The sequence below is a fragment of the Melopsittacus undulatus genome, chromosome 1 (assembly GCF_012275295.1).
Source record: "Melopsittacus undulatus isolate bMelUnd1 chromosome 1, bMelUnd1.mat.Z, whole genome shotgun sequence".
NCBI lineage: Eukaryota > Metazoa > Chordata > Aves > Psittaciformes > Psittaculidae > Melopsittacus > Melopsittacus undulatus.
In genome coordinates, this window is record NC_047527.1 from 121,913,926 (window position 1) to 121,937,795 (window position 23,870).

The 23,870-nt window shown below is 39.1% G+C and overlaps 2 protein-coding genes across 2 annotated transcripts in view; one reads left to right on the forward strand and one right to left on the reverse strand.

Annotated features, from left to right (window-relative positions):
• Nucleotides 1-292: 292 nt before the first annotated feature.
• Nucleotides 293-17,682, reverse strand: HEPACAM2 (HEPACAM family member 2). Its single transcript, XM_005152926.2, has 9 exons — nucleotides 17,595-17,682; nucleotides 14,379-14,729; nucleotides 13,176-13,460; nucleotides 6,447-6,743; nucleotides 3,945-4,070; nucleotides 3,834-3,858; nucleotides 3,673-3,710; nucleotides 2,216-2,289; nucleotides 293-409 (listed from the first exon to the last, which is right to left on the reverse strand). Exons 1-9 carry the CDS (start codon nucleotides 17,662-17,664, stop codon nucleotides 293-295), a joined length of 1,383 nt encoding a protein of 460 aa, XP_005152983.2. The 5' UTR covers nucleotides 17,665-17,682.
• Nucleotides 17,683-20,448: 2,766 nt separating this feature from the next.
• VPS50 (VPS50 subunit of EARP/GARPII complex) overlaps nucleotides 20,449-23,870 on the forward strand; it is an 84,432-nt gene continuing 81,010 nt past the window's right edge. Inside the window, exons 1-2 of the mRNA XM_005152924.3 lie at nucleotides 20,449-20,580; nucleotides 22,811-22,879. Of these exons, the coding sequence (XP_005152981.1) occupies nucleotides 20,548-20,580; nucleotides 22,811-22,879 (102 nt within the window). The 5' untranslated portion in view covers nucleotides 20,449-20,547. The remainder of the gene's footprint in view (nucleotides 20,581-22,810; nucleotides 22,880-23,870) is intronic.

Consider the following 23,870-nt stretch of genomic DNA (forward strand, 5'->3'; position numbering starts at 1 on the left):
GCTGTGATATTGTAGCCACCCTCTTAAAACATTTGGGAATTTTCATTTGAAATTGTCTGAAGATCTCAGCTTTTTTTTTTTTTTTTTTCCACACATGATGAAACAACAGACTGGAGGATTGAGGAAAAGTAGGGATTGAATAGGAAACAGTGGAGGAATTGATGTAGCTCATACCTGTTTTCCTTCCTCACCCCTCTCACTGGAATCAAATATCAGCTACTAAAATATAAATTGTTCTGGTTGCAAAAGTATTTGTCTTTGATCTTCCACATAAATGCACAGAGCCTCTAACTTACTGTTGATGGTCTTGTTGCAGCTGGTCAGGAATATGCTGAATAACTTCATAAACTGTACTAAGCATATCCTGGCCTGGGACAAAGTCAGAGCCATGAACAGTTTGACTTGAAACCTAGAAGCAGCAAAGAGTATTCCTACTGTAAGTACAAATGGGAAAAGAATCATCAGAATTTAAACTGATAACATAACTGCCTTTTTTTCTAACTTTTACCTATGAATGCCTTGCATATGGGTTTAACAGTTCATCTATCAGTTTACATTTCATTTTGATTAAGTTGCCATCACATTTATAGTAACACAAGCGATAGTTTTAAATTCAATTAGGATCTTATATTTAGGATGCAGCTCTTGCATTTAATACAGTGAGTATTTCATATCAGTGTACCAAAAGTCAAGGAAGGAACATTTAACAGAGAGAAGCAAGAAACCAGATAATAAGAAAGGAGAAAATATGCAGGGAAAGGGTTCAGCATAAAACTCCCACCAGCATGTCAAAGAGAGGGAACTGAAAGGATTTTCCATAAATGAAGTAATATTGAAATTTCATTGTTCAGGTATGTTAAGTATACAAGTCTGCTCTTATGTTAATGTGAACTTCATTATCTCCACTTACTATTTTTTTTCCTTTTTCTGTTAACTGAAATGAATCAGTGGAGCTGATTTTATCTGCAATGCCATAAATCTGAGTAACAATATAAATCAGTGGAGTTTCTTCCCTTTCTTGAAATTTTACTGGATTTCATTGCTTGTGCATCCATTCTGTTGTCCTTGTTACTTTTTCTTCCCTCCTGACCGATGGCTCGATTATGTAATAATGTGACTTTTTGATATGACCAGCCTAAGGGGTATCACAGTGTGTTTAAGGCTGTGATGATTTAGGGCCTGATCTCCATACTTAGTAAGCTTTCTATGGTCACAACTTTCACAGATACAGTCCTCCTCCTCTGTTTCTTAAAGCCTTTTATTTCTGCTGCTGTACAAGTATGTCCTCTCCACTAACCTTTACAATAGTACTCTAGCCCTAGAAATTTCTATTTCAATCTTCTAACCCCAGCAGAGAAAAGGGTTCATTAATCTATGACTATCTTTGCTAATATGTCATGTATTATGCTAGCTAATCATAATAACAAAACAGGTAAGACTGCTAATTTGACCTTGTTTGTTCATATTTTAAGACCTTTCCCTTACCTGACCATCTGGATGCTCCCAAAGGTCCAAGATTGTATTGCCAGAAATTTTTCCTAGCAAAGGGAAAGTGCTAAATTTTATGGCCCTGTTTCTCATTTTTTCTTTGTCCTTTTACACACCACATCAGAATGATCTCCAACTGCTATACAGTAATGTCAGCAAAGCCACAATGCAGAGGAGTAGCATATGTAGCAGGATTCTTCTGCTAGCAAAATTCCTGTGCTTAAATCCTCCTCCACAATACACGAAGCTAACAAAATAATTCTTGTGAAAAATACCTAAGCTTTAGTTTACATGGTTTTAGAGTGAAAACTTTAAATACCCCCTTGAGGCTTTCCTGCTCTGCAAGAGTTGTATGTTGCATGAGCAGCAACATTATGGTCAAGGGAGAAAATGGCATCAAAATAGTTTATTTGCTTGTGTGACACAAGTGGTTCAGTGCTTTCCATCTACCCAGTACTACTACTATTCTTTTAATATAGGGGAGCTGAAGTGAGGTTATTGTCTTTAGCGTTCTTTTTTGTTCCTTACTGTATGATGTTGATACAAGTACTAAACTAGTAACAGTAAAGAAAGAGTAAGTACTGGGTAAACAACAGCCATGAATACAGTGTAATAGGGGCCAGCAAAAAACAACAGAGCAAACTGATGGAAGGATTCTAGTACATATATTTAGTACACCTTAAGAAAGAGAAATGAAAACATCAGTTTATGATGTAAAATCACCTACCCTAGAACCATTGGCAAGATCAGGAATAGCCACAAATTCATATATTCCAAAATCATCCAAAGCACTTTCATGTCCTAAAGTTAGAACAAACAAACTTGAAAAAAGATATTGAGGTGTAATAAGAATCTGGAAAATCATGACTGGCAAAGCAACTTGGCCTAATTTTTGAAACAACCAAATATTAGTTGTTTGATCTGCTTTAAACCACTTCCCTGCCAAGCTCCAAAGCTGGTGTGGATAGATTCAGGGCAGCTGCACAGCAGCGTGCACAGTGCTTGGCACCTTGGGCCAAGTGAGGAGCCTCCTGTAACCTCAGTAACAGTTTGGTACAGACATTGGAACTCTCTTTGCTGGAAGGCTAAACAGACTGATTTACTTTTATTTCCCATAGAACATAGAACATTTCTTCTTCCCATAGAACATTTTTTTCCCATAGAACATTACTTTTATTTCCCATAGAACATGGAACATTTCCCTAGAACATAGGCCTAATCCATAAACTCAGCACTGTAGTGAGGCAGTACCACCTGAATCTTTTATAATGCTGAGACTAAAAATAGGGAAATGTCATACTAATAGATACTACATTATTAAACCAGTTGACAAACCGTATCTGAGACTTCAGATACAACTTGTAGTGAGGGTGAGAGTCTCTTTCTCTACCCTCCAACTGTCCAGATCTGAGACTCTCAGCTGTCTCTTGGGCATCACTCCACAACAAAGGCTGCAACACTAAAGATGGTGCTGAGATTTCCTCCTCCAATACCACTTGCTAGAATGAAGGAGCCTGTGTGATCAAGTGAAATTATTATCTATCTACGCTTTGTATACTTCCCTACCCTCTTGTATGCAGCAGCTTATGGCCTGCTCTGATGCTTTGTTAGGAAGCAACAGGAGTAAAAGTGCTACCCTTACAAAGGATGGCCAGGCTCCGGTCTCCTTGTGCAGGATCATGTGGGAAGGATTGTGGAGGGAAAAGAGGCAGTGAAAAAACACACTGGGTCCTGATAACACAGAGAAATGTAGTACAGAACTTGGTAGAGGCTACAATGTATATACTGTAAGGTTATATTTTTATTTCACGATTTTGGTATCAGTTGGTGCCATGGAGATTTAGAATTGTGATCCTCCCATGCCGTATCACCTCTCACTATCCCATAGTAACACTAATTTAACTTATATTGGTGTGAAGAGTGGAATACAGGTGATCCTAATCCCAGAATGAACACCTAGATTTCAAGACAACAGAGTGTGCTGCTGTGAACTCCAGGCATGTGCTAAACCCACAATGACCTGTTGCCGTTTTGGTTTTATCTTAAGTAAGATATAGCACAGAAATATGTAACCCAAGTTAAAAACACACTTCCCTTCCTTTTCTTTGCTTCTTCCTTTTTTATGTGGAGATGCCATTTTTCTGCAGGAATGAATTACACTCGCGCTTCTCTTATTAGCATTACCTGAAAATGTATGCGCCTTTCTGTAATCAGCCTGTGGCCTAGAAAGCATAAACATGTTTTTCAGTTTGATGTCATAAGCCAACGAAAGAAAATTAATATCATAAAAAAATGCAATTCTCTTGATAGAAATGACTTGACTTAAGAATTATTTATCTTTGTACCTTCTCTGCAGCTTCTGTTGTATCACTGAAAAGAAGAAAAAAAGAACTATTATTCTTTTTTTGCCCTAATGGTCCAAAAGAAGAGCTGGAGTGTACTTAACTTTTACATACCTTTATGTGGCTGATATCTTTTCCATATGAATAAAAAGGCCATAACTAGGATCAAAAATAATGAAATTCCTGTTATTACTGCAAGAGATGACAGAGATTTTCCCTTCTGGGCCAGCTTTTCCAATCCTGTGACAAAGCAGATGAGTACTGTATTTAGTCTCTTGCTCTGTACGATGTGCTACAATGACACTGAAAAACACACCTTTTGAAATTCATCTGAAGCTAGTAAACCTGCACAGAGATACAAAATAGATATACAATTTGGGTTTGTGTGAATTGGTAATATTTCCTCCCTCCCACCATATCTCCTGAACTTGAAGAGCAATGATATGTGTGCCACAAATGAGTCCAGAACTGGTTGGCACATCTAAATGAAGGTCAGTAAATGTAATCCACAAATTCTAACATCACAAAAAGGAGATGTATATTCTAATTTTAGGCATAGAAACACTGAACTTAAAAAAAAATTAGGTGACACTTATGTGACCAGTTCATGCTAGATGGGAGAGAACTCCTAGCTGTAGGAGCTGTACAGTATCAGGGGATAACTGAACTACTGTGTTTTTTCTAAGGATTTTCAGATCGCTGACTGGTTACTTATCAAATCCCATCAGAAGTCAATAAATTATGTTTATTTGTATTCATATCTAAATATATCCAAAGTATTTTTTCCTCTGCTCAGATATTTTGCTGAGTTATGCATTAGCAGCAGTTTTCCAGCAGGATTTATTGATAGAACACAAACACCGTACGTATATAATTACATATACAAAAGCACGTGGAAAACACTTGCATAGAATTTGCAAAGACAGCAATGTAAAAGTTAGGAAACGCTAGCCATATTTTCTTGTGCACCCTCAATTTCCTCCTTTTGCTCTGAATCATGTAGAATCCATGTCACAATCCATACAGGTAAATTAATGTGTATTTGTCAGCAGCAGATTTATTAATCAATTCAAATGTGCATTATTTAGCTGGATATGTTTCTAGTACTTGGATGAACTCCTGTGCATTGCTTACATCTACTTACACCTCCATGTAATTTACCAGCAGTTTTCTGGCTGCATGTGCAGCTGTTATACCAAAGATTAAATATGTGGGTTTCAAACCACACACATCCAAAAGGTATGGGATTTCTTGATGATTTTTAGCATTAATTAGGCTGCTGTTTATAGCATGATACAAGTGGGTTTCAGTTCTTTAGGTGGGGGAGCTGTGTAAAATCTTCTGAAATACCAGACTTCCTGTTGCTGCTGACAATGGGGTTTCCAGCATTTTGAAAGGCACAGTCCAAGCCCTATATCTAGGATTATGGGCACAGGGAAGAGGGCTATGGAATAATACACACAGTCTTTGCATTTTCTTTCACCAATAACCACAATGTTTAGTTTTAAAATGCAGTTTTCTCCATGTAAAACTGCAACCCATCTTTCTTCCAGCATAGAGAAAGCCATGGATTTGTAATGAATCAGTAAGTCAGCCTGAGTCATGGACATCTGCTCTCCTTGTTTACATGACTAACAAATGGCTGAACTCTTCGTTTTGCACAAGTGAAATTGCCTTGTTAGATTTTATAAAAGGCAACATATTCTATCTTGTTGAACATTAGTAGCATACATTCCTTATCTGAGAATACTTGTATTGATCTGTATGAGCAAGGGATAGCCGACTTCCTCCATATCTTGTTCTTTGCTGTATGCTTCTGGAGATTTCCTGTAAAACTGCTCTGTTGCTGTTTAACATGATCTGATACAGGAACTAAGGTTATAATTCATGAGAAATAAAGGTGTTTGTTCAGTGGAACCTAGGAGTCAATTCAAAGATTCATAAGTATGACAGTGAAATAATTTTTATTAATAGATTGTAATAAAACCATTCATCATCCCAGCTTGCATTGCTGTCATACACTAAAACTAAGGTTCTTGTGATACAGAACCATGCTGTTAAAATATTAAAGACCTTCAGTGCTGGTGAGTCTGCACCTGGTTATTTTAGTCAGTGATGTATGCTTGAAACTATCCCTTGTACTGGTGAGCCCCAGGGCTCATAGCTCCTGAAAGCTGTGGGACTGTGAGCCTTGGACTAAATCTGCCCTGGGGAGGGAAGGCTCACCTTGGCATTCAGCAGATTTCCGCACCATCCTCTCCATTAATCTCCATCATTTTTAAAGGTAAAAAGTAAGAAAGAGAGTAAGAGACATACCATTCTGCCATGTTACTTGATCAGATAAGGTTTGCCTACTGAAAAAGTTTTTCTACTCAAGGGATAAAGTTCCAAATGGCCAAATATATTTTAATGTCAAACTCCCTTAAAGCTTCAGAATCTTGGTGGATCTTGTCCTAAGCCATGTCACATGGTGAGGAAAACCTAGACTCCACTGAAAGGCCAAAATCCTCTTTACTACATTGTTGGCAAGACCTGACTTCTGATACATATTCTCCCTTTAAGAACTATTTAATTTTTCTGAGCTTGATAGTTACAGCAATGATGTAATGTTCTTACCTACAGAAGTAACAACAACTGTGAAGTGAGTTTCATCTCGTTTTCCAGTTACATTGTTGAAAGCACGGCACATGTAATCTATTGTCTTCTGGGCCACTTTATCAGATACCACTTCCAGGTGTGGCCCATATTTGATGACATGAGTGGTATTGTCAGCCCTTTGAATCCATGAGTAAGTATTTGGTGGGTTTGAATCTGCTGAGCAGTCGAACAGTATAACTTCTCCCATGTCCACTGTAAACACCGCCCCTATATTCAGACCTTTATCTGATTTAACCCTAAGTCCATAAGGTCCATCTGCATTGAAAAAGAAAAAAAATATAAATAAACACAGTGGAAAAAAAATCAAAGCATATCTCTAAACTTAAACTTTTTAAGTTAGGCTAGCCTTTAGAATGACTGGCATTGGATTCAAGCATTTCAATTAGGGTTAGGATTTCAATTAGGCTTTCAGTTCAAGAACTTGATCTGTAGTAGGTTGTCATGGTTTGAGCATGTTTTGAGGGTGTTTTTTTGTTCAAGGTTTTTTTTTTTTTTTTTTTTTTTTCAGCCAGGTGGGAGGGGAGTCCGGGAGGAAGGAGAGACAGGACACCTGACCCAGGCTAGTCAATGAGGTATTCCATACCATAGCACGTGATGCCCAGGATGCATACTGGGAAGAGAAAGCTGGAGGGGAGAGCTGTGGAGGAAAATGGAGGAAGGAGCACATGGTGCTCGGCCGGGCAGGGTGGAGTGAGTTATGGGTCGGTGGCTGGTGGGGTGTTGTATTCTTTTAACTTGCTGTTTGCTGTATCATTATTATTTGTAGTAGTAAATGGCAGTAGGGGTTTTGTGTTATGCCTTAGCAATTAAACCGTTCTTATCTCAATCCGTGGGGGCTACATTCTTTTGATTTTCCTTCCGAACTCTCCGGGAGCAGGGGGACTTGGTTTAAACTACGACATAGGTTTATGTCTGACTACACCCATTGAACACTGATCTAATCACTGTTTAGGGAAAAAGCACAGGTCTATGCATTGTTGAGTATGATAAAAAGAACAAAACCTGAAAACAGTTTGAAAAGCTGTGGAGTAAAGGAGCAGGTATACTTCAGGGGCATATTTGACCCTTTCTATTTAAATGCCAAACTTATTGGTATAAGTAATTTTTCTGAACATTTAAGTGAACAAATTAGCCTTGAAATATATAAATATTCATTGTAACACTTTGCAGGATAATAACTATTTGGGGAACTATCCTGCAGGTATCCTAGATTGCGGTGGGCCTTAGATAACTTCAGAAAAAGTTTTCCACGAATGCCTGCTAAAACAAACTTAGAATTTCCCCCCACTTTAGTAACATTGTACTATTTCAACATTTATGTTTCTTTCAAGAGTAAGTCCTTGTGTTCAAAGAAATTTGTATTTTTGAATATCATTAAGAAGAGGCATATAATGTTCAATAGTCCTGTGTTCATTACTCAGAAAATTGAGCAGCTAAGTATTTTTAGGGTTATCTTCATAGGAAAATTGGAAAGGAAACAATATATTTAAATATGAAAAGAATATTTCTCATGCTATTTTTAATAGGTCATTTCAGATCATGGAGATTTTATATCTTTACATGTTAAAAACTATTTTTACAAGAATCTAATCATAGAAATTAATGTAGGAAATATAATAATCAAAATGTGCCTTATTAAATTACATTTTCCAGTCAAAAAACCTAATTGTTTTAATGTTTCTTATTCCCTAAGGGCTTACATGCATAATCAAAAAAACACAGACCTAATAATAACAGAAGCCAAAAGAAGAAAATATGGAGAACATCCTTTTGGTAGGATCCCTGAAGTTCAGTGAAGGGGCTGACAAATGTCTCACACAGAATGGCATAGCAAAAAGGTAAATCAATATTATGTCCATTGTATACGGTTCAACCAACTAATATTTCCACCTTCCTGCGGCTGTCTGAAAGCATTAAGATAATGTAGCTGAGTTGGGATGGGAAATTCCTTGCTACATGAAGCAGCACTGTAACATTTCAGACTGTTTTTCATCAGGAAATTCAGGCTGATGTTAGACAGGCACACTTCCATCTATTGCCTGTCTTTTTTTATGAGCCTGATTAATTCTTCAGGAACACATAGGTAAACAGCATGCAGCACAAAACAGGCACTTTGTGTGTGCCTCTGGGATTTTTTGTGAAGGCTTAGACAAGACAATGTAGACTATCACACCATGACCTCAGTTTAGTCCACTTTTAGCCAAATATACACATTTCACAACCTAAACTTGTCAAACTTTTTTATTTTCTCTACTTACTTCTTAGCTGTAAGCTTTTTGCAGTCTCATTTTAAGGAAGGCCTAAATTCATACATAATATTTACTTGGGAAATGCAGTACAGGCTCACTTCAGCATGAATTAGTGCTGCTCCCACCTACATCGTGGGGGCAACTCTGAAGAATCGAGGCATCTGGGCTCCTCCTTCACAGGCTCTGCAGTTCCCGAGTTACTGCTTTACTGTATCCAAGAGCCAGCTGACCCTGTAATGAGCATTACTGGGAGCTGCAGACCTATCACCACTACTTTGGCTTGGCAGACCTCACTCAGGTGCATGTTTCAGGGGGCAAGGAGCCCCTCTAGAATACCAGCTTCTCTCAGGAGCTTGCCTGTTACAGGTATTTACTTCCCTTTTTTCAGATGGGAAAGGAGAGGGATGTACGGAGCTTTGACTTTTTCATAACTGAAAGTAAAACCTCTTATGCACTATTTATACGCAGAAACATTTTTTTTTTTTACTTTTCAGAGTAATTCAGTGGTTCCTCCTATCCAATTCTTTTTTTCTTAGAAGAATTAGCTTTTATTTTCACTGATAATACAACCTTTGATATAAATAAAGAGAGATTAATGGTAAGAATAGCTGACTGGTCTCTGTGCCCTCTCACTATAGTGGGAGTTTTGCCCCAGCCTGCAAAAGAATTAGAACTAAGTTCTGCTTTTTTATCAGTATCGTAACAGTGTAGCACAGATATCACTGTAACTACACTTTGTGCCAAAGCTCCAAATTGAAATAAATCATTATAAAAACACTGATGCACACTGGCTGGGAAAGTACATTTGAAACAAACAAACAAACAAACAAAACAACCAAAGATTTTCTTAAGAAGTAGTCAAATCTTAGCAAAGTCTGAAAAGTGGCATTCCTTCAGGAAATCAACACAAGCATTTGGTAACTCTTCTGCTTCACCTGGATCTGTCTGTTGCCTCTCCTGGGCATTGCATACATCGAGATCCCTGAACACTGGGTAGCTGAGGGACATACATGGCTCCAAGAATAATTCTAAAAGGCAGGTAATTAACCATTTCCTCTCTAGGACTGAATATATTATATCTCTGAGAAGTCCGAAGGAAAAAAATCCCACTTAGTCTGCTAAATTCAACTCCATCAACACAGTGTAACAGTTTCTGATGCAGCCTCCACGACAGTAATTTGTTTCTGGGTCACGCTAATATAATAGTCATGTTCTAGGGTGCATTATCACCATAGCTAGAGGAGAAGCAGAATAATATTAATGTGAAATGAAGAACAAAACACTTTTGATTCTCAGTACAAACACAGTGACAGCCTTCATGGATCCCTCAGCTCTACTTCTCCTTTCCGGTATCGTTCTCAACAGAAAACTGTCTCTTGTCTCAGTAAAGCCAGTTAACTAAATGACTTGTAAAGTAATAAATCATCTGCTCTGAGTAACAATTTACTGCTCTGTGAGAATATTTCCAATTGCTTCTGTTACCACGAGGCTGTTACTGTTTCCAAGCAGATGGCAGGTGTTTACTGTGGGTGACCTTTCTTTTATCACCTCCTGTAACTCCCCCGCAGCAATGACATATGGTACATAGAGATCCTGGTGCCTGCTCCAGATCATTATTGACAACTGGAAGCTGGGAGACAAACTACCCCTCAGGGAGAGGTTGCACTGTCTTACATAACCTCCTACAGCTCCGGAAGTAAGACTCCAACTCCCATCACCAACTTGGATATGGACAGTAGCACAAGAGTTGCAGTCTTTCAGCATTGCATTGTTTTCTGTAAATAGCTTTTTTTTCAAATTTTAAATTATGCACAAAGCAAACCCTCAGTTCTGATGAAATAAAAAGGATGTTCTGAAAATGCAAATACTTTTAATGATATTTCAACATGTGGAGAAAACCTGAGCCTCAAAGTTTTTGATACATACACAGACTTTCTGAGCTGGACATCACAATCACTCAACTAGGAAAAGGTTCCAGAAATGTGGACACTGAAGTAACTTTTAGATTTCAAAGGTCTGCTAAACAATAGCTCAGAAATAGGTTTTCAGTTTAGAACTTGGACAGATTTTTCAAATTTTCTGAAAAATACATACACTTGGGTGAGGGAGAAGGGAGGAAGCAGTACGCGAACTGCAGCTGAAGGGCATGCACCCTTCAGAGCAAGTGTCCCAGATACCCATCTGTGGGGCCAGTCCTGTATGGAACAGGACTGAAATGTGAATGTTGAACGGGCTGTGCCATAAACAAAAGGAGCAGTCCGAAAGGTAGCAAGAGAGGCAGATATTTTTCTAGCCTGACCTGATTTAATTGCATTGTAAGAAGCCTGACAGGTTGTGCTGGACAGTGTCCCCAAGTTTCGTGTAGGTATTCTTTGAAGAGAGAGGTGTACAAGGCCCAGTTATAGCTCAATAAAGTGAGACAAGCAGTAGAGCCAGGGCATTCATAGACATGCAGCTTTCATTCTTAGCACTTGCAGCACCTAAGTGAGCTGAGATTGTGACTACAAAAGCAGGCATTTAAAACCCTGCTACCTTAAAAAATGTTTTGCTTTTTTATTTTTTTTTTATTATTGCAGTAATGAAAAGTTAAAGCTCCATCAGTGCTGGTAATTTCCTTGTAGAGCATTTCTCATGATTCTTCTGTTTAATGTGATGGAAGCTCAGCTCAAATTTGCCCTGTTCATGACTCTCTGCAGCAGCTCATTTGCCTTCATGTCTGCATTGTTGTCAATTGTATAATCTGCACCTAAGGGATAAGCTCTCATCTATAAATATCCTTGTTAGCCTTTGCTAATTTAGGCAGTTTTTTTCTCTTCTCCTGCTGCAGTGTAGAGACCCATACACACTTCAAATGCAAGACACCCCCTTACCCAGTTCTTACAAGTTGTAATTAAAAATAAGTAGCAGAATGTATAATAAGATATGAAAGGGGGAGAAGGAAAATATGACATAGTAAGAGGTGTAGGTTCTGAGTATGCTAGTGGTGCGATCACAAGTCTAGGACATGGTCTGTCTATGAGCTGCCAGCTGCCAGAACCCAGCAAAAGCAGGAGCAAGCTCCAGCCCTTGGCTGGACAGGAATCCTGTTCCAGCCCTTGCACTGTTCCAGCCACACTGTGCCATTGGGTAAACTGGTTATGTCTGAACAGGGCTGGTGGCAAAGTAGGTCCTGACCTGTCTGATTCCAGCTCTCTTCTGAGAAGGCCACTTTGACTCCAGAGGATTAGACTGTGGTAAGGTCACATACACAGCATGTGCTACTTGCATATCTTGGAGGCACTGGGAGCTGACATTACAGGAGGGGTAAGGAAGAAAATTAGAGTGCCCTTTTTAAGATATAAAACATTATTGTTGAATGCTAATTAAGCCAATCTTCTGTTTTCTCCAAGTCATTTAATTCATCAACTCAACCTACATTCACAGTTTATCAGGTGCTTTCATTTCCTGTCAAAATATACGGCTAGCTTATGGCTTACTCTTCTGCCAACACTGGCCTTTATGCAACTCTTCTTGCTCCCTCATGTTTCCCATTTGATTCTCTGATTTTGCTAAACCAGACTGAGTTCTCGGGTCTTTTCTCCATTCCTTTCTGTTCTGTTTCCTTCCAGTTCAAGATCAGTGCTCTGGGATGTGCAGTGACTGCACACAGTATTCTACATGTGGCCTCATCTTCTGCATGCCATTAGTATTCTCCTTATTTCCTTGTTGGAAATACTTTGCCAACATGCCCCAAAGTTACCTATGTTTTTCGCATACCTTAATCACACTAACACTTCACAGACACCTTGTGACAGCTCAATCACCCAGGCTTATTACCTTAGTTATCTCCTAACCAATCTCCACCTTACCAGCAGAAGTTCATGTTTTTTATTCTCTAAAAGTGGATGCCCATTTATTTTTTACTAACAAATTTCATACCAGTCCTATTACATGGAGTCTTTCAGTCCTATTACATGGAGTCATTCGGTTTAATGTCACAGGTGACCTTCACTGAGATATTCCCAATCTTTATGCTGATGTCAGTAATGAGGTGTTAAAAAAGGCTGGACTTCAATGATCTTGTGGAAAACCATTCATACCAGTCCTTCAGCCTGGTAATTCCTGTACTTGGCTTTTTGACATTGTTTCCTGTCTCTGTTTTTAACAATATTTCCACGCATACCCATCTGATGATTATTTTTTTTTCCTTTGAGTCACATCTCCTTCAAATCTGAAGATATTTGTACTGTGGAATTCTTGAAGTTCCTATGTGAATTCTGCAGTTCAGACTTTCTTCACAACTATATAACAATTAGAGCTGTTACAAACAAGCTTATTTTGAATGTAAGCTGACATATAATGTTGACTCAACTGTTTTCTTCCTGTTTCCACAGTTAGAGGCACTCTTTCCAGCCAGATCATTTATGCAAAGGTAATTATGAATATTTCATATACTCACAATATATGGTGGGTGCAATTATCTCACTTTCCATTGCACTGACAGGGTTAGATACTAGACAGCTGTAATTCCCAATGTCTTCTTTTACAACAGGAACAATTAGAAGTGTAGCATTGTTTGATGAAAAGGTGTAATTAGGGCCGGCATGGAGAGGCTTCCCATTTTTCATCCACTGGTAAACTACCCTTGTACCTTCACCCACGGTACATTTTAAGGTAATATTTCCTACATACTCCACTACTCCTGAAGACGGTTCAGTATGTACAATTGGCTTTGTGACAGGAACTGTAAAATAAAGTGATACAGAGTTGTAAAAGTGACAAGCCAGTATATTACAGTTTTCATTGTCAAGATGATACAAATAGCAGTCAGCATCTTCCCCCAAAAGTACTTGCATTTCAAATTTTATTTATTAAATGTGGTTAAAGGTTGAAAAAAGAAGGCTGAATTCTCAGCTGGTAACTGTAAAGAATTGTTCTGGAACTTAAATAAAGCTAGACAGTGTATATACTGATACGAGGACAAAGGCTGCAGTCAGGTGTATAATGACCTCTGGCTCCTACCTCATAAGCAAATCCCTGAGGCCACAGAAATGAAAAGAGTGCAAAGCATGACATTGCCCACAGCTCACTGTGGCTGCCCATAGCTTTGCCGACACTGGGCACTGCTGAAATACACTGTCAGTCCAGACATGAGGATGGCTGCAAACTGGGATGGGTATGGGAATTAAATGACAGCTACAACTTTGTCATGACACAATCTAATTCTTCTCATTATTCCAAGCCCAAGAGTTTCAGGGCTCTCTCTGTATAATCCATGAAGTACAGTAGCCTCCTGTCATTCTCTTAAATCATTCTTTTCTATTCCTCCCCCAGCTTTTTTTTTCCTCATGTTTGGGAGCACAGCAGACTCTTATGAAACCTTGTTTTTTAGAAGTTTCTCTAATTTCACATTGATAGTTTCTATACCTCTTTAATTTTTTACATATGATCCAGAGACATTAGTCAATACACTAATTTTGTTTAAAGATGACATATTTTAGCATTCTCTCCAGTAGCAGTAGAAGACAACATAATTGTTAGTATTTATTAATGTATGGTTGCATTAAATTGTCCACTATTGTAACTGGATACTAAGAAACAGAACTTTAAAACTATTTCAATTTTATGTTCAAAATGAAGATACTACATTTTACTAACTTACCATCAACAGCTACTCGAATCTTTTGACTGGCAGTTATTGTCCCATTTCCACGGACATTGACTTTTACAATATAATTGCCCTCATCACTGATACGCAATGGATGGATCATCAAAGATGCATTCGGTGGTATAAGAGTAAACTTGTGCTGGAATTCCAAGTCTGGAACTACTGTTTGATTTACAGAGCTAAGCAAGTACTTTGGATTACTTTGGGGTCCCTCAAAAAGCCAAATTATCTGTATTTCAGAAGCTGTAGCACTGAAATTGTAGTCAACAGTAAGATGGAGTGGTTGCCCCTCAATACCATGGATGGTATGAGATGGAACTGTCAACTTTAAGGCAGAACAAATACCTGCATAAGAATGAAAGAACAAACAAATAAGCAAACCCAAACCACAAATGGAAACCCTGGAAAACTCAAACGAGAAACTGTCACAAAGATTTTTAAATGACTGGTTTAAAGATCTGTCCATATCCCTATTCTTTCTGCATGACATTGCCCATTTTTTGGGTTTATTTAGCAGTCAGTAAGCAATTGTGCTGTAGAAAAAGAAACCAGTAACAGCTGCAGTATAATCACAAAATATGTATAACAAATATTTCTCACAGATCTGTTTATGCAGAAAATTAGCAAAAACAAAGCAGGAATAGCAAGCACTAGGATTACTGGGACTACCAGTATAAATGGTACCACCATTATAAAGTAAGATAAAGAGAACTGTGGCTGGAAAACTTAATTTCTTCTCAGTTAAAAACTGTAATTAACTTTGTTCCACTTGATTCATGGGGAAAAGTGGTTCCATGTAACAAGTTGGAAAGAGATTTTGTTCTGCAGTTAAGGAAATGCTTATAGCAGAGAGCAGAGTTAGTGAGGGCAGAATTAATTTTTTCCTCTTGAGTGGTTTTGAGTGATTGAAGTTTTCACTGCTTTATCTGGGTCTGCTGGGGTGATTTCATAGGGTGCTATCAGCATGCAGGAGATCCTCCATGACATGCAGAGTGAGGGGCAAAACAGGCTGAGGCTTAGAGAAATTACTAGATAATGGTGATCTGTCAAAGGCAAGGGTTTTACAGAAGATTTCTCTCTTGCTTTCACAGAGATCAAATCTTTTGCAGTCTGGAATGTTCTCCATCAGAAGGGTTATTCTTCACTGAAAGGGTTATCTTCTTCACCAAAAGTGTTTTCCAGCCCTGGAACAAGGTGCTCAGGGAAGTGGTGGAGTCACCACCTGTGGAAGTATTTAAAAGATGTGTAGATGTGGCACTTAGGGACATGGTATAGTGGTGGACTTGGCAGTGCTGAGTGGACTTGATGATCTTAAGGGTCTTTTCCAACCTAAACCATAGGTTCTATGTTTCTCTTCTTCCCTAATTTTGATTTTTAATTAAAACTGAAGACTGTTGTGATTAATCCTTAAATTAATGTTAATGGTGAAATCAAGCCAATATGCCAAACTCTTCATTCTCATCAGGCACAAATTTAATATAATTTAAGCCTACATCTATAGCTTTCCAAATATAATATACATTTTTCCAAGACAACAGAATTCCAAAAACTAGTTTTTGTATGACCATTAAAGGCTGCACCAAAACGACCTCCATTTGGAGCTCAGTGATCTGTGCTTTGCTTCCATTTTACTTTGTTATCACCAGTACTGGTGAGCAAAACAGAGTTGTTGACATAAAACAACGGCTGCAGCTTTAGTTTAAATAAGAAACTATGACATAACTTTTGAGTTTATGGCATAAACTGAAACCTGCATAGCAAGGTTTTATCATTAATTTAACATGCACATCTCCTTGTCAAAGTGAATTTGGCTTCTCAATTGCTTTTCACCAGTGTTCATTTAGCTCTTCAGCTCTTCCAAAACCCTGAACTCGGTCTAAACTGTTGCTTGATCAGAGACAATAGTTTTTATAATTTTTGCAAGTTTATTCGTTTATGCAAAAAAACCCTGATATTATGGACCAGGGAATCTGCAGTTTAAATACCCCTATTTATACCAGGTAAGACTGAGGCATGCTCTTACCCAGTTTGGCATTTTTGCCCAAGAAAAAGTTCCACTGAGCTTTGCTATTGCACCTAATTTTAGCTTCTGAGGTCAATGTTTTTGGTGGGCTTGTGTCATGCTCAAAGCTTTGATTGTTGTCATGACATAAAGTACAAGCTGCACATTTCCCATACTAGGAAACGTGCACATCTGAATAAGTGTATACGATGAGACTTCCTGGTGAACATGTACTCTAAAGCATTCTTCTTGCACAGTATTATCTCTCATAGGATTTTAATAACAAATGCCCAATAAAGTGTTAATGCAGATAAAGTGCATATTCACTGTGTTTTTTACCAACCAGGGTTTTCATTTTTAAAGAAATCCAATAATCTTCATATAAACCTGCAATAATTATGAAACCCAAACTTGTGATGACATATTTAGCTCAAAGTCAAGGAAACTAGGTGACTGTATATGAAGTTCACAAAGAAGGTAAAAGAAAAATTGTCCTTACACATGAATGTATAGAGGATGCACTACTTGATGGAAACAAATATAGAAAAGTTAATTACAATAGTTTGTAGAAATATGTTAACCTAACATGTGATCACAGGACATTTCTATCAAAGTGCATAGAACACCTATACTTTATCAGCTGCAAGGATAACAAATACATACTTACGAAAACTGCACCCAGATACCAAATAAATGTGCTATTAATGGGAAGACATTCTTCAGTTGATTGAAAGCTTAATTTAGCATCATACAAAGTACATTTAAATAATAACTATAAATGTTCTATATTAACTATAAGGCATCACAGTGAAGTGGAAAATAATGTTATCAGCACTGTCTCAACATAATACTTTTTAAAAGAGATGTGTAACTGTTTCTTATATAAACTTTGGTTCAGAACCTGTCCAGCCTTACAAGAACACACAATGTATACATCACTCAGTAAAATGCGACAATATGTATGCAGTCTAAGCCCATGTTTTATAACTAGATTATGTATAGAGTTCATCTTTGTCAGCTGCTAAAACTTTATAGCTCCACATATAAACCAAGGTGACACTACCTACTTAAAAACTTTTAGGCTACTTTCTTGATACAAAGCATCTGACAATACAACAGAAATATCTTTAAATTTATAAAGATAAATTTCAAAAAAACAATTTGCATTTTCACAATGACAATCAAATATATTTCATACTGTTTCTTACCTACAAGCAGAAAATATATTTTGCATTGTAAGTCCCAAAAGAAATTGGCTAAAGGGCTCCATGAAAGCATCCTGTCCCACACAAATGCCACCTTCTCAGCAGTGCTAAGCCAGGGGTTGGACCTGCAGCTGCTCGTTTATTTGCTAGGGAAATCAGCAATGAGTTAACAGGCCCTATCCTGTCCCCTGCCTTATGTGATTTGAATATGTGTATACAAAGAACAAAGGGAGTGGAGCACCTGTTAGATGAGCACCCATCTTCATTGCCTCTGACTTTATCGTAACCTTTCCCTGGCAGTCATAGCAAATACGACACAGAATGTAATAAATGGGGCACAGAATACAAAGTACATTGAACTAACAAAAATAAGTGAATGCACCCAGTGTACAGGTTATATAGATATTAACATCCTTATTAACATCCTTTAGTTACAGTTTCATAAAAAATACCATGATAGTAGGCGGTTCTGCTTATTTCAAATTAGAATTAGTAGTCAGAATTTTTGTCTTTTCCAGTGATAGCCTTTCCTTTTCTCTTACAAAAAATATTAATCAGCTACTAAAGAAAGAGCTTTGCTTACATATTTTTCCAGCACTTTCAATACTGTAACTTTCCAGTATTTTTTTTTCTTTTGCATAAGCATAGCTCAGCACTGATTTTGTTCCCTAGCTCTTAAATAAGATGCAACATGAAGTGTCTATCAGGCATCTTCGAACAAAGAATCCTATGGCTGGAGTGGACAGTTTACTACAGTTGTTGAGTTAGCTGCTGATTACTGTTTATTCTGCATTAACTTACATTGGTTTAAATTAATACTAATGTATGATTTGGATGTTATCCAAAGTTATCACCCACTATACAAATCAGCAGCAAACCAGGCAACCCTCCCAGTCACATGTGTGGCAACAGTTTGCAACAGCAAATATTTGCAGCGACAGGGTTTAATTTTTTGCTACAACGTTCAGGCAGAGTATTATGGCAGGCTGCATCCTGCCTCGTGCAGGTGGGACTTGTGGCAAGGAATTGCCTTCCCCATTCACTGTGTGGTAGGAGCCGGGGTCCTGTAAAGCTCTAAGCTCCCACCATAAGGGCTGAACACTCAATTTTCACTTAAGTTAAAGAGAGGTGAAAATACCTAGATCTATAAAGATCATGTGTGAGAAGCATGAAGGTTACTTCAGGTTAACAGAAGTACAGTGGTCCCACCAGAAATGTGTGACAGAAGGCAGGAGATGAAGAGAGTATTTTGCGTATTGCCAAAGACTTCTCACATCCACTGTCCTGCCCCTCCTGAATGCTGTTGTTTATAACCTTCTTAATCCACTTAGATGTAGGGTAGATGCATCAAATTGTAACCTTTTGTAAAACCTGAGTTAGAAATTATCTGTTCGGTTTCAACATGTAATAAAATATTGGTAATAGGTTCCAATTAATTTCTAACTGACTGATGGGAGCCTTCACATTGTCATAAAGCCTATGTGAGCACTTTTAATATTGCATGTGGGTGAAAAAAGTATATTAAGTAACCGTGTCCTTTTATTTCCAGTATTTGCATATAAACTTGATGTCATTAATTTGGTGAAACTTTTTACACTGACTACCCCACACAGAGGAAGTGGATGCTAATAATTTGCATCCCCTTCCCCACAGAATTCTAGCTTATGGTGGTTGTTAAATGGAATTTGGACTCAATACAAATCAAACCTCACTCCTTTTTAATAAAAGCAACTTTATTTGCAGCATTAATAATCTGAGCACTTTTACATACCTCTGTCATTGCAAAGTAACTTTGTTATGTGCTAAACTTGTCAAAGGCTTTCCACAGAATTACAGATTATCTTCCCAAGGGTAGCCGTAAGTAATGAATTACTTCTGAAGTAAGCAGAGAAGGGATCATCAGTCCTGACCTCCCCTTTGCACTGTGCCGGTTCAAAGGGAGAGCAGTGTGCCTGCTTTTACCTGACTACCCTCCAACAATGTACCAGCCAACTAGGAGACTAAATAACGCCAGGATTAGGAAAAACACACGGAGGTGAACTATGGGCAGATTCTGGTAACACCAAAGGGAAAGGTAACATTTTCTTCAGGTAATGCTTTGCCACAGTGGAAGTGTTGGTAGCCTTATTACTGAATGTTGTCTCCTGTAAAGCAAAGATTACAGCACAAATTCTTCCATTTCCTGTATAGATATAAAACAAATCTAAAGATCTAACAGATCTATTTTTTAGTTGAGATCTAACGGCCGAAGTACACAGACAGACGAGCCTGTTCTGTGGATGCAAGACTGTACATCCATGAACAGGACAGATGCACTTAGTGCACAACACCCGAAATAACTCAAAGAAAACAGGAAACAGTCATGGTCCAAGTGTATTTTCCAGTCTGTCTCTTTAGACAAAGCCTCGTTTTGTCCTCTCAGATAGCTGCTTTCAAACTCTAAACCACAATGTTCAGATACAAACATTCCCCAAGCCCCACTCGAGGCGTTCGCGCACACATCCGTAACGCAGAGGCCGAGGCCGAACACGGCCTGTTCTGACATGCGTTCAGAAGGGCTTCCCGACAGCGGGCTGCCAAAACGCGAGCTCCTGCACGGCTCCGGAGGGTGCTAGGGCCGCACCTGGGCCCTGCCTCCCCCGGCAGACGCGCCCCCCGCAGCCACCACGCACCCGAACCCCCACCTCCCCTCACAGCACACCCGGTCACTCGCACGCCTCTAGAGCGCTGCCGCCTGCGGGCTACGGCGGAAGGGGCTGTGCCAGCGGCTGCCTCCCGGCCGGGCTGACGGGAGCTGTAGTTGGGCGCCGCCGCTTGAGGACTACTGGTCCCAGGGAGCAGCGGGCGGCGCTGTCAGGTGGCGTCCAACATGGCTTTCCTGTGGCTGCTGGGGAGGAAGTCTGCCGCGGAGCGGGGCTGCTGAGCGCTGTGGGGTGGTGGCGGCGGTAGCACGATCATGCAGAAGATCAAGTCGCTGATGACCCGCCAGGTGAGCGGCACCGGGGGTCCACCGGGCTATTGGGGGTCCCGGGCTCTCCCCGGGGGGCGTCGCCCCTTGGCCCACGGCGAGGGGGCCGGGGCGGGTGTGTGCAGCGGTGCCCGGGCACCCTGATGGGCCTTCGGGGCGCGGGCAGCACCCGCAGCCCGCTGTGGGCAGAGGGGAGTCATGATGTGTATCAGCTATCGGTGCGAGTGCATCCAGCTTTTTTTGCCTCTTTAAATCAAGAAACGGAAGCATGCACAGGTGCCAGCAGGTGGATTGTGACAGACAAACCAGTAGGCAAGCTGACAGTATGGTCTGTGCAAGTTTCCCTTTCCACGTATGATTTTGGGGCTCTGGGCCAAGGCACTGTGACATAGCGCTGTCTCTGGCAAAGCTCTTGATCAAAGGGGAGGTGAGGCTGTGGTGGGGCCGGGAGGTGTTTGGGTGGCAGATACTGAATGTGGCCAGGAGCACTTCATGTGTTTCTGTTAGCCCACTTCTTTGTACCAGTGGTCTCTAGGGTTATGTAGGTCTAGTCTATGTGTGCCCTAATATTTCTGAGGTTGTGAGTCTTTGTAAAGGAGTGTATTAGGACAGCATTAGAGTCATTCTTGTATACAAAGTACTTCTATAATGAAGCCTGTCTGCCTGTGTGTCTAAATTTCAGAACTTACAAAAACCCACTGGAGTCACCCCCTACATCATATATGCTAGGTAGTTGTAGAAAATGATGGGAAAGTCAGAAACTGAAGTTTGGTTATTTTCCCTAACCTCTGTCTTCAGAGTTGTGATATTTATGTGGGAGGCAGGGCTTAAGCAGGACACCACCATGGAAGCTGAATTCCCAAAGTTATGTTCTACTCTCCTTCAGTGTAGGGGTAAGCGATCAGTTTTTTGGCTTAACAAGAGATGTGGCAAGCCTGCACAGTGTGGAAATCATGGTCTGAAAATGGTGTGATTTATGCAGTTTTCAGCCTTTGACAAGGATTAGGTCCCATTTAGCATTTGATAAGTGTAACATTTTACTGCTTCTGAAGGCAAGCTGCTGGTACTGTGGATTTTGAGCAGATGTGTGGAAGGTTTTCTGTGATATATGAGGAATGGCAGCAGTTGTTTTGGTTGGTTATTACTTTGAATGTCCAATGCATACAGGTGAGTCCCCTTTAGTGGTGGTAACTGGGAAGGGAAGTTGTTTTGAGATGATATGCAGGAGAATCAGAATCAAAACCCAAATGAAGAGCTTTTGCCTCTTAGGAAGATGAAACAATTGTAAAATGTAGTAGTTATCACAAAAGTGCTGAAATCATAAAACACTGTATCAAAGGATAAATGAGCATTTCCATCATAAACTCACATAGTAATTGCGTGGGTCCTTTTGTTTCAAAGAAAGGGTAGGTGTCCAAGGCTTGAAAAAGGGTTAGAAGCAGTACTGTTAGTGTCAACTGCAAGAGTAGGAGGGAAGTCTGCCTGGAACTCATGGCACACATGAACACCTTGAGGTTTCAAGGGAAGCTCAAGTCAGAACCATGTCTTGAAACTTGAATGTTTGGATTCACCTCCGCCCAGGAAGCAGACAGAAAACATGCTAAACAGTATGTTCTGTGGTGTTGCTTCATAACATTGTGAATATGTTGGATATTTGGCAAACACATATTGGGCTGGCTAATTCGGCTTCATGGACAGTCTAGTAGAGCATATTCTGTTTCTGTGGCTATATGCTATTTGAAGCTACATCTTGTTATTATATAAAACATATAATGTGGATTATGCATCTTTTTCAGTTTGTTATACCAGTAATGAAAACCAGTCCTAATAGTGTTATATGGTAAATAAGACATATATGCCATTCAAGCAAAAATAATGCTTGTTACAGAGTAACAAACTTTGCACTTAACTTTAATTAATTTATTTGATTCCATTAAACCATGAAGGTAGTGGAATGAAGTACGTAAGGATCTAACTGAACCTTGTGAAGGGAATGTTAGTGAACTGTACCAAAAAGGTACATAGTGCAGCATTAAGTTGGAAATGTTTCGATGTTTGAGTAGCATAATTTATACACTAATAGTCTTGTTTAAATGTTTATAGAATAAGGTCTTAGCCTTCCAGACTCATGTCAGTGTGATTTATTGAAGTTCTTGTGGGTATATATTCAATGCCAGGTAAGACTTGTGCAATCTGATCTCAAGATACATAAAGTAACCAATCTTAACTCAGTACTGAAATTCTTTTAAAGGGTCTAAGAAGTCCTCAGGAGAGTGTTCATGACCTCAGTCCTATTGAAAACTTTCGGATTCCTAGTAAGGTATGGTGCACTGTCCCTCCACTCCCACTCCTTTAATTTTTAGTTTTTCATTTTACAATTAGATTACAGTTGTTTCTTTTTCTTTTTTTCTTTTTGAACACTAGGTTTGCTGTTGTGTTTTTTTTTTTGACAGTTTTGTTTCTTATTGAAAATCTTTTAAAATAATGAAAGAATTAAGAGCTGTGAGGCAAAACAGTTCACTGACTCAGAATGAACTTGTGTTGAAATTTCTTTCTTGAAATTTTTGTGTTGTCACTCAATGCTGATCTTAATACTATCTAGGTTTCCTGCTGGAATGAAGGAAAAAAAAAAAGGAAAAACAAAAGCTCTTTTCTTTTTTATTTTGGAAAGTAGACGCTATATGGTTGCCTGTATAGGTCTGTCTTTGATGCTTAGTCTCCTAAGTTGGAGATATTCAAGGCCCATTTGGACAAGTTCCTGTGTGAGGTACTCTAGGTTACCCTGCTCTTGCAGGGGGGCTGGACTAGATGATCTTTTGGGGTCCCTTCCAAACCTTGGGATTCTGTGATTCATTGGGTTTGGTACTGTAAGCATATTTTGTAGTTTCATAGTTTTAATCTTCAGCATATAGAATTAACTGCATGTTCTACTTTAAGTGCTACAGTTTTATAATAATAACAGTTTTCTGGCTTTTTTGGGGTCTTACTAGTTAAATGAATGCCAGCTCACTCTTGTCTCACCAATCATGCTGAATCATCTTGGTGTAAGGGAACAATTGTCACTGTATTTGACTGCTCCTTATACCCTGTTGATCTGAGTGGATGACTCACAAAACTTGCTATAGATGTTGTTAATTATTTTCCCCTAATTTGGATTTTTCCTTTAACCAAGGAGATATTTAAGTTAGTAACTTGAATTTGGATGCCTTACTTTACAGGAGTTTTAAGAAAACAAAACAACCACCCTTGGATTCTTTGTCTTTATACAAGTACTGTCTAATATGCTGCTTGTGCTGAGGCAGATCAGAAAA